Consider the following 11803-nt stretch of genomic DNA (forward strand, 5'->3'; position numbering starts at 1 on the left):
CTAAAATACAAAATTGTGTCTTAGGTTTTCTCAAAAACCTTGTGACACAGTATAAAAAAGCAGGCAACAAATTTATTTTAAGTTATCTAGGTGCTAATCTGCTAAAAGTAAATATGAACAAATGACTAGAGTAGCAAATCAGACAGTTCCTGTTCACAACTGACAAGAAAAGCAGTTTATATGATACCTGATTGTAAATAATGGCGTCCACCCAGTCAGGCCCCTACCATCAAAATGAAAAATTACTGCTGAGCTACAATTATAAGTTACAGGATAGTCATGATGATTCAACAGTTAGGGTGGCTGCTCTGTTTCTTCAAATTGCAGGGGGCAGGGAGACTTAACCAAGTTGTGACATAAAGTAATTGATGACCCAACTGTACCACTTTAACAGAGATATTACTAGGCTGGGATTTAGCTCAGTGGCATAGCGCCTGCCTGGCAAGCGTGAGATCCTGAGTTTGATCCTCGGTACAAAAACAAAACAAACAAACAAAAAAGAAACAATGTCTTGTGAAGCATGAAGAATTATTTATGCTACCAAATGGAAAAATTTAAGAAAGTCATCCCTTTAAAAGAAATTTCAAATGGTACAAGATCATATAATGTTATTATTAATATCTTGCCTAAAACTCCAGCTCCACTCTTCCGGATGTAGTAATGAAAGAGCTGAAAGATAGTCTAAGTAGTTATTGGGTTAAAAGTCCCAACCTAGTAGGCAGGGGAGAGAGCTGACTGTCTAACATCTCTTCCCTCTCCTTTTTTGCATCTTAATGCCTAAACTTCTGTTCTGGTGCATCAAATCAGGTCATCAGGGAGTTAGAAAAGGAACTAGTGAGGGAAAAGTGCAACCAAGTATAAAGGCAAGAGGGCAGAAAAGAGCCTGGTTGCAACTCCACTCTGTGGCCATCCACAGTGTACACAGCAAACCAAAGGAAATCACCTGCTGAGTGGAGCTGTCAAAACACATTAATATTAAAACAGGCAATACAAAACATTCTTTAAAACGAGACTGTGCCCTGATACTGGGGGAGAGGGAATAAAAAGTTGCAAAAACTTCAAGTCATATACTCCATGCTACTCTCTTCCCAATGATATTCCTGGAAAACACAGACCGGAAATTATACAGTTCTGTTCTGTCTAGTATTTTACTTCAAGTTAAAAAAAAAAATGTGTAACAGTAAAATTCAATAAATTAATCTTAAAGTAAAATGTGAAGGTCCAAGGATACACCAGTAGTGAATCTTCAGGAGGTCCTGTTTCACGCTGGCTTCTGAGTCTTTGGATTTTATCTAAGATTGTGGCCATTTGAGAGAACATGATACATGAGGTTCTAAAACTGAAGGTTCATGATCTTATTAACCTGCTCAATTAAAAATGAACTGGGGAAAAAAATAAAAGTTTGTGAAGAACAGAGGCCAGACCAAATGAGATGCTGTCAGAGAAGATCAAAGAACACATGCTCAAATACATTCCTGTGAAAAAGGGGGCATAGAGAAGAACTAATGCAACAGGAAGAGGGTAAAGGAGTAAAATTGTCTTTACACACATATACAAAAAAGAAGAAAAGGGCAGGCAGGTGGATCCAGGCAGACTGATGCATGCACATGCAGGCTGAACCTCATTCAGTTTGGAGGCGTCCACAGCACCCACCCTACAGAGTGCTTGATGCAGAGCACACACTGGGTAAATGTGTTCACTGAATGGAAACTGAAAATGGTAGTTCTCATGCTTTTAGGACCAGAAAGAGCCACAAAGACATTTGGGAAGGGAGATAAAGGGCCATAGCAACATCATTCAACAATGGAAACAAAAAACACAAAACAAAAAGAGCAAATAACAACAAAAAACCCACAAAAGGTGAAGTCTTCTGAGCCATTATTGTTTTACTCCTCCCTGTGTACAATATATAGTGTTCTATCTCTAGCTATTGCTTTTAAAATAATTCACTAGTAATTATGTGTCATAGAAAAAAAAGGTAGTAACTAATGCCACAAAACTCCAATGCTGGCTCTTCCTGAATTCCCTGAAGTTTCTACTACCCTTTGCTGATTCCTTTACATACTGTAAGGTTTACAGTGCCGTTAATGTGCTTTGTATTTGATTTCTTGTGAAATATTTTGACTTTTTTTTTTTTTAGAAGGTACGGGAGAAAAATACCCAAACAGAACATCAGGTCCAGTTCAGCTGAGGTGTTAGTTATTATATACCCCTTCTGGAGACACCAGCTGTGAAGAAAGCACTTTCCTCTCCAATTTCCAAGCGCCTTTATACTTAATTAAACGCCATGCAATTTTTCATATGTTTCCTAAGTAAGAGGTTTTAATGCTCTCCCGTTTTTTGAACAGACCAGGGGAAAAAGCTGAGGGAGAGATTCTTCCACATATCTTTCAGAACACACTTCAGATGCCCAGAAAACCTTATGGTAAGCATCTATCCAAAATGCCTCTGCTCCAAAGAAAACATTTTCCAAAGAGTTAAAAATTATTGCAACAAGAAGACCAAGTAAGTCACTTAGTAGTATTTATAAACACAAAGGGCATGTCAATTATTTGTGGTGTGGAAAGTCAACTAGGAGCAAGTCAAGAAGGAAAGCAGAAGATTCAAGCTAAAAGAAAAAAATACTTGTAATATTTTTGTCTTCTATTTTTAAAGAAAGGTTTTTAAATGTACATGCCCTACCAGGTGCCACTAAAGGACCTCACTGATATGTGTGCGAATGCCCCAAGGCGGGAGTGACAATGAGGTGGGCGAATAGTGGTCAAGTCTAGATATTAATTTCATTATACAGAAAAATAAATACAAGATTCAAAAACTGAAATCCACTTTACTTGGTAGTTAAAATACTATTCTAAAAGTAAGGCGACTTTCCTAAGATTAAAAGTCACCAAGTAATAGTCATCATTCTCATATTCCTACTGAAGGAAAGAAGAAATTGTTTTTACTGTGATGTCCTTTTCCTAAATTACTTTTTTGATTAAAAAAAAAAAAAGGAGGGGAGGTTCCATGAGTTTCAATTCTACAAATGCCACAAAGAGCTTCTGAAGCTGAAGCTATGACAATGAACTTCCGTGTCACAAAGAGGAGGGGGAAGTGGAAGGGAACAGTGCAGAGGAAACACAGTGACATGGTATTACAGTAGGTATTTACGTCTGTTATCCTCATCCAAGGTGAGGTCAACAACTTCTGCTGGTGAAGCCCAAGTCTGCTGGGGAGTCACAGTAGTCCATGACTGTGTTTGCCGGGTGCTAACATACTGTGTGCCAGAGCCGTGCTTCCACGAAGAAACACTCTGAATCACACCCCCTCGAGGATGAACACACCTGCAGTTGACATGAAGAATAAAAGCTGGGTTAGTCCCACCACAGGAAAAAGAGAAAACAATATGACTTCAGCTATACTGAGAATATTTTTAATAAGCCTATTATGCAAATTCATGAAACTCACACTCAGAACCCTTCTCCTCCTTTGTCAATGTCTGTCTGTCTTCCTGCCTCCTCTATGTTCCATTGCTGTCTCAACTAACTCTTGTTTAAGGACCCTGCCAGGGCTCTTGAATTGGGTCCAGATCAGTTACAATCAAGATAACAGCTTTCCAGATTCATTTAAATCTCTGAGACTTCACAACAAGGCAAAATAAAAATCCACAGCAAAGTTTAAATGCCCAAACACTGTTAGTTGGTGCAAATGAAAAACTAAGTAAATTGGTGAAATTTGTTCCTAAAATAAGTTTTGTACACTATTTGGGTAATAATACCTCTTTTAAAAGTGCTGGTAATACCATTTCATAGATTAGACTTTCAAAAGTCTATTAAGTACTACTAGGCCATACATAAAAGTATTAATTTCTCCTGTCTGAAAGGTCACAACAGAAACACAGCTCATTCATCAGAAATGTTCATGCTTTGGTTCAGTGAAAGGAACAAGGGTGAAATGTTCGATTTAGAGTCCAAAGATTCTAGCAGAGGGAAAGACCTGCTTTGCAAACAGTAAAAACTGTCTCAGAAACACTGACAGCTTGAATTTCACATTCCAGTTAAATGATGGAACTCACAGCCACCAGGACACAGCACTAAGTTGTGACTCAAATGAGAGGAGGGCAAGCAGCTAAGTTACCACTGCTATTTACCATCCTCATATCTAAATTATAAACTACCAATCTGTGGCTTATATGAGAAGCAACAAACAGTATGAGTTTCATCACATAAACTGTTGCAGGGGCCCCTAAGCAGCTGTCTTGACAATGTGTATACAATGAATGGTGCCAGTCACTAGAAAATACCAGCTTTGATTTTATGTCACCTGTATCACTGAGTTCAAATGCATTAGGAGCTGGGTGTGGTAGCGAATGCCTGTAATCCCAGCACTCGGGAGGCTGAGGCAGGAGGATTGCTATGAGTTTGAGACCACCCTGGGCTACACAGTGAGTTCCAGGTCAGTATCAACTACATAGTGAGACCCTGTCTCAAAAAGCCAAAAAAAACCCAAAACATATATTAGGGTAACAATGAAAAAACTTCAGTGGTAAAACTATCCCAAGTAATCCTAGCACTTAAGAAGCTGAGGCAGGAGGATCACTGTGAGTTCAAGGCCAGTCTGGGATATATAGTTCAAGACAAGCCTGAACTACACAGTGTAACCCTGTTCTCAAAAATAAATGAATGAATGAATAGGCTGGGGATTTAGCTCAGTGGTGCCATGCCTGCCTTGCAAGCGCAAGGTCGAGTTTAATCCCTGGTACTGCCAAAAAAAATTAATCAATAACAATAATAATAAATAAAATAAAAAACTACCCCAAGGACCTTAAGTTCCATTCCTGGAAAGATGCCATGCTTCTTCAAGGATAGTTTGAAAACTACAAAGGGAAGTACTGAAAAGTGGATTTCTTGGGCCAAAGAAACAAAATATGCAAGTTTCTTAACACTACCAGAGGTCTGCCATCCGTTCATAAATGGCCTGAGTAGCACTAATCCAGAGGCAGTTATATTTTCAAAACTCAACTAATGAAAAGCATTAAAATAAGGTACATAAAGAACAATGTCAGTCAGGTGTGGCAGTATATGCTATAGCATTGTGGAAGGCTGAGGCAGGAATACTGCAAGTTCAACCCCAGCCTGGGCAACTTAGTAAGACCCTGTCTCAAAAATAAAAAACAGGCTGTGGATATAGTTCAGTGTGAAGGCCCTGAGTATAATCCCCAGTACTGGGGTGGGGAAGAGTAAAACATCTAATCTAAAATTGTCCAAAGTTTTAAGCAAACTCAGATTAAATGGCCATGTAGTCATGCAAGAATGTCAACCACTCAACATTTATAGAAATGGTTTTGATAACTAATGACCAGTAGAATACATTTACAAACAGTTTCACATATATAATCTCATTTAACAATTCTCAGACCTTTAAAGTAAACATGCAGGTTATCTCCACACTCTATAGACAGGAAAACTGAGACTTAAACAGATTACATGTTTGATCAGGTTACTCCTTGAAAGCAGTAACCAAGGAATTTCAAACCAGGTCTTATTTCAGCATTTTCTACATCATGTTGTCACTTTACAAATGTATATATTAGGTGAGGTAAAAATTGCAAGGTTTCAGTAGAGACAAAAGTAGGCCCTGACTAACGGAAGAAAAACAGTTTGAAAAGTTCATCTGCTTAATATTATAGCCCTAAAATACAACCATTTTCCTATAAATGACTCAAATTTATCCTTCTTTGTGGTACAGTAGTACTCATTTTATAAAAATACATTTTCTTTATCCATTCATCTGCTAATGGACATACAGACTGCTTCCTTTTGGGTACCAGGGATTGAACTTGGGTTCTTGCACTTGCAAGGCAGGCCACCGAACCGCTGAGCTAAATCCCCGGCCTTAGACTGCTTTCAATATTTAACTATTATCAATTGTGCTGCTATAAACATAGGTATACATATACATATCTTTACCCAAAATATAAACAAAGAACAAAGTTAAAAGACAGATAATAGAAAAAAGGGAGGTAGATCTTTTGCAAAATGGAGGAAGATACAGAAACAAAGCACCTGTAAATAAGGAGAGGAAAAGGGGTTGAAGGGAAGGGATTGGGGAAAAAAAAGAAGAATCAAGGCCGGGCGTGGTGGCACACACCTGTAAACCCAGCACTTGGGAGGCTGAAGCAGGAGGATCGCTGTGAGTTCGAGACCAGCCTGGGCTACATAGTGAGTTCCAGGTCAGTCTCAACTACATAGTGAGACGCTGTTTCAAAAATATCAAAAAATAAAACAAAACAAAACAACAACAACAAAAAAAAGAAGAATCAAGATATATTTTATCCAGGTATAAATTCTTATGATGAATGTGATCAATATATATATCAAAAGTGTACTGCCAGCTGTGGTGGCACAGGCCTGTAATCCCAGCCCTTGGGAGGCTGAGGCAGGAGTATCATGGCAAGTTTGAGGCCAGCCTGGGTAGACTACATAATAAATTCAAGTCAGGCTGAATTACACAGTGAGACTCTGTTATCAAAACAAAACAGGACCAGGGATTTGGCTCAGTGGTTCCACAGCCTGCCTGGAGCTAAGGGCCAGGCCAGAGTTCAATCCTCAATCTTCAGTACCAAAGAATAAATAAAAAAACAAAACAAGGCAGGCCTGGAGGCTCACGCCTGTAATCCCAGCACCTCAGGCTGAGGCAGGAGGATTGCTGTGAATTTGAGACCAGCCTGGGTTACACAGTGAGCTCCAGGTCAGTCTCAACTACATAGTGAGAACCTGTCTCAAAAAAAAGCTAAGTAGAACCTTACAAAGAATTCAGGAAATAAAGATAGTCAATGTAATCTTTGGCAGAATTCCTAGAAATATATCTCTAAAAGAGGTATAAAGCCCCAGTTGTTACTCTGCATTGCTAAGTAACACATTACATAATAACAGGCAATGGTTTTAAAATGATTTTAAACCTTTTTATTTTAAAAAAGACAATTATCAAGGCCAAAAGATAACTGCCCAATATTGTGAGCAAGTTAAGCATAGAAACAGAACAAAATTTCATTTCCACTCAGGGATAGACACCCTGAACAACTATCTTCCATGGCATAACTAATCCTTCCTCTGACAACGGCTGAAGTACCACTATACCATGTGTGACTGAAAAGAGCACTGTCTGGTGCCAAGGGCATTTGAGAAACATCAAGCAGATTTTAGAAAGTGTTTGGTATAGAAAAAGGACTGGTGGGAATCAGAGGTTTAAAGACTATATCTGCTACTGAGGAATGGCTGAGGGAAAGAAGAATAAGGAGATGAAGCACTTTAACTATAGAGATCACTTGTATATTTACCTGACTGTAGTAATTTCAATTACTACAAACAACTTAGGCTACTTCAAGCAAAAAACAGAACATATTACGACAATGGAGCACCTAAAGATGATGGAACAAGCTTCAATCCTTTCAATCTCTTTCTCTTCAAAATTTTAGATTTGCTGGAGAATATGATGATCATATCTCTAGTCCAAAGCTTTCCTGGCTCTAATTAGCTGTCACTGATGGTCAACTTTTGACACAGTTAGCTTACACTTCTAAGAAAACAACATAAATTAATCCTTCTTCTCTCATTTACAGAGCCTGAAGGGACCTCTTGGATAACATTCCACTTATTTTTCCTAACTGAAAATGGAACGAATTCTTGTGACTATAGAAAATTGCCTGTCTCCCTCCCTAGCTTTTTTGAGTTAATATTGGCAACTGATTTTCTATAAATCAATCAGTCTTAAATTTGCATGCAAAAACTTGTATCAGTTCATTTGCTGAGGGATGAACCAAAATTAACAGAAATGATCACAGGATTGATGGATTAAAATGTTAACAATCTCCTATTATTCACAAAAGCCTCAGAATAAGTATTATAAGAACTTTTCCAACATAGTTCCATAATAGAACATAACATTCATCTTCCTAGGAAAATTATCAATGAGGCTAGTAGAAGAAAAAGAACCAAGGACAAAGAAAAATATTGGCATGAGGGTCACAGACTTATGGCAAAATTAAGTAGACACGGAAGAACTAGAGATGTTGGGAAAGTCTCCCTCTTACTAGCAAGGAATATCTTGTGAAGCTGGACTATCCAAAAATTAACATCTGGAAATGTTAACAAACTTAGATAACATCAGAAGCTCACCACAGCAATACAAAAGAGCCATAAAAGATGTACCCAATCATTAGTTCAGAAAGCATGCATTCTAATCTACGACTAAAAGAAGCATAGAACCTCCCTGAACAAACAAAATCCAAAGTAAATGAATAGGGAAAGATGTAAGCGTGCAAGAAAAGAAAAACAACCTTGTCGAAGGAGATGGTCACATCATAACTAGAATTTTTTAGTGCAAAGGTTAAACAAAAGGCTTCCAATGTGGAGAAGTGGCATCCAACAAAAATGTGAGGTTTTAAAACTTCAGAAAGCCCCAAATAGGGCCAGGAATTTAGCTCAGTGGTTCTGCCACCTGCCTCGCCAGCACAAGGACCCGAGTTCGATCCCCAGTACCAAAAAAAAGAAAAGAAACGAAAGCCCCAAACAATGTAGACTATCAAAAGAAAAAATAAGAACAGGACAACTAGATCCAAATAAAACATCTATACATGCAAATCAAATCAGAACAAAAAGACATAAGTCAAAACCTAAAACCTTTTTCTGCCAGAAGCACATCAGTACTTCATAACTGCAACTCTAGACCTGTAAAAGAAATAAATTCCAAATGAGAACCAAGAAGCCAAAGGGGCAATTTTGAAACAACCAATAAGAAAGGTCTCTTCCCTACCTGCTTCCTAGTGTTTAAATCTAAGTATGTAACAGATTATCAAGTTACTTCTAAAGAAATTGCTGAAGATTTTTTAGGAAGATAGAACAGAGTCAGTGAGACTACTCAACCAATACCCAAAGACCCATATAAAAGATAACCACAAATAATACAGGATTTAATTAAAAATACTCCAACAGAATCTGTAAATTCTACATTCCATTGTATAAACAGTACTAAACACCACTGAGTTTTCAAAATGGATTTATCATCTATGATTTCTTTTTTTTTTTTTTTTTTTTTGGTACTGGGGATCGAACTCAGGACCTTGCACTTGTGAGGCAGGTGGCGGAACCACTCAGCTAAATCCCTGGCCCTAAGATATGATTTCTTTAAGATACAATGCAATGGGTCAGAACAAATCACAGCTTTTATGCTTCAGAGCCTGTGAGAAAAAGTCTTTTAAAATTATGCTATAGCATATTAACTAAAATGTAGCCACAGTCACCTGATTTAGTGCAAATAGAACAAACATGTCTACAGAATAAAATGACAATCCAGATAAAGGAAGCAAGGGAAACTAAAAACTTCATAATGGAAGAAAAATTGAACAAAGAAGCTAAATAGAAGGGTGGCTATAACATTTCTAGCCATGTGGAAATAATAGAGTATATAGACTTAGTAGAAGCTAATAGAAAACTGGACGCAATGATATGTCTTAGCACACAGTAAGAGATTAAATAACAAAATGTAAATTATTACCTACTCTTTCCTACTTTCATAAGATGAATGAGTACAATAAATTAAAATTTGAACTGTAACTCAAGAGAAATTGGTGAATGAAAAATTTGTCCTAGGCACAAGTGAAGATAATTTATTTACATAAAACTATCAATAGGGTATTACAGTATACAGAGCCTGAAATTTTAAAAAATGTAATATTCCAGCAAAATCCTGACATGGGGCTTAAAAGAATGTCTATTTTGTAAGGAATGACATGTGAGATAAAGTAATGGCAAACACATGCTGGCGTAAAGGAAGAAATCCTAGTTCTATGTTTCTCATCCTGTGGAGAGGTCAGCTAAAGAGAACAGATGGAAAAATAGAAGAGAATTTAACAGGAAAAAGATTTTTATGGGAAGGGGTGAGATAAAGATTTCAGAATGAAAATTCTTGCAACCAAAACAGGGAAATAACCATTAAAAGTGAAAATGGAAAAAGAAAGCAGTTACACAGGCATACTTTTAGCACAAATATGGAGAATGAAGTACTATGGCCATCCGAGCTCCAACAGAGACAGAATTGGCCACTCTTAAGGGGATTAAGAGTCAACTCTACATTCTTAGAGCTCCATTTGTTTAACTGCAAATCACTTTCAGGTATAATCAGATCTCACTAGGAAAAGGTAACCTTAAGCAGAGGTTAGAGGCACATACCTGTAGCCCCAGCTACTGACTGATGCTGAGGAAGGAGGATTACTATAACCTAAAAGGTTTTTTTGGTTTAGTTTTTCTTAGGGTTTTGTTTTTTGTTTTGAGACAGAGTCTAACTATGTACTTCAAGCAGGCCTTGCACTATACAGCCTTTCCTGGCCTAGAACTCAGGACAATCATCCTGCCTCAGCCTCCTGAGTGATGGGGTTATAGGCATATGCCAACATGCCCGGTGAAAACCTGCAATGGGCAGAGGGGGGTGGTGGACCAGGGATCCAACTTGGGACCTTATGCTTATGAAGCAGGCAATGAAATCACTGAGTTAAATCCCCGGCCCAAAAACCTGTAGTTTAAGACCAGCCTGGGAAACACAGCCTCTGGCTCAAATCAACAATGATAAGGAAGAAAGAACGAATTTTCAATTTATATACATCTGTCTTTCTCCCCAATTCTATACTCCTAAATCCATCTTTATACAAGCAATGAAAGAAATGCTAGTAAATGCTTCATTACCTTACTAACCACAGTAAAATCAGATCAAAAGATAAGGTAATGAAAATATTGCTGTTATATGCCTGTTTATCAGAAAATCACAACTTAGTCCTTCAGGTACAGGAGAAAAGTTGTTTGCTATACAGAATACACACATTCTAAAGTCTACAAGGCCGGGTGTGGTAGCACATGCCTGTAATCCCAGCACTCGGGAGGCTGAGGCAGGAGGATCTCTGTGAGTTCAAGACCAGCCTGGACTACACAGTGAGTTCCAGGTCAGTCTCAACTACACAGTGAGACCCTATTCAAAAAAACAACAACAACAAAAAAATAAAGTCTACATTTTTGTTTTGTAGGTACATGTATATTTTAAACATCCAAAATAACTACCTCTGAGATGGCTGTAAATAATTCTCATGGATATACCTTAAAGTGGGAGTTGGCAAATTTTTTTGCAAAGGGCCAAAAATGTAAGCATCTTAAGCTTTGGGGTCATACAGTCTGTTGAAACTACTCAACTCTGCCTCTGGAGTATAAAAACAATCATAGATAATGAGCAAAATGAACTAGCATAACTCTATTAGAATAACAACTTATAGACACTAAAGTTTTAATTTCATATATTTTTCATATAACACCCAATTATATAAAAATAAAAATGTGAAACCATTCTTAGCTCTCAGTCTCTGGAAAGCCAGGCAGCAGGCCAAGTGAGGCCTGTGGGGCCACAGTTTGCTGACCCCTACTTTAAAGAATGCCAAACTTATTAAAAAGTACATTCATAATACTACACATTAATTTAATGTCTTATGACTTTATCCTTGAACTAGCAAAAGAGGGGTAATGTCAGGTGCATGTTCCTTCCCAGTTTATATTTCAAAGTAAAGTGAAAGATGAGAAAGTGGGAAAGCAGAGAAACCTGTGACTTTAAGAAAAAAACTGGTCAAGCTATCTATACATTTGCTTAAAAGAGAAAAAATAATCAGCTCTAGTTTATATACATGCATGACTGAAATGTTCTTGATATGAAAAAAATGCAACATGCCCTGAGGCTCTTATCACATCTCAATAAAGTGTTTTCTTCTTTCTTCTTCCTCCTCCTCTTC

General features: G+C 37.7%; 1 protein-coding gene across 2 annotated transcripts in view; it reads right to left on the reverse strand.

The window, feature by feature from the left end:
* Positions 1–2125: 2125 nt before the first annotated feature.
* The window catches only part of CUNH18orf25 (chromosome unknown C18orf25 homolog), a 46293-nt gene continuing 36615 nt past the window's right edge, over positions 2126–11803 (reverse strand). For both annotated transcript variants that reach the window (XM_010621643.1, XM_010621642.1), the window contains one exon: positions 2126–3323. In XM_010621643.1, the coding sequence (XP_010619945.1) occupies positions 3134–3323 (190 nt within the window). In that variant the 3' untranslated portion in view covers positions 2126–3133. The remainder of the gene's footprint in view (positions 3324–11803) is intronic.

This window comes from Fukomys damarensis, unplaced genomic scaffold (genome assembly GCF_012274545.1).
Source record: "Fukomys damarensis isolate Sample0158 unplaced genomic scaffold, DMR_v1.0_HiC HiC_scaffold_30, whole genome shotgun sequence".
Lineage (NCBI taxonomy): Eukaryota > Metazoa > Chordata > Mammalia > Rodentia > Bathyergidae > Fukomys > Fukomys damarensis.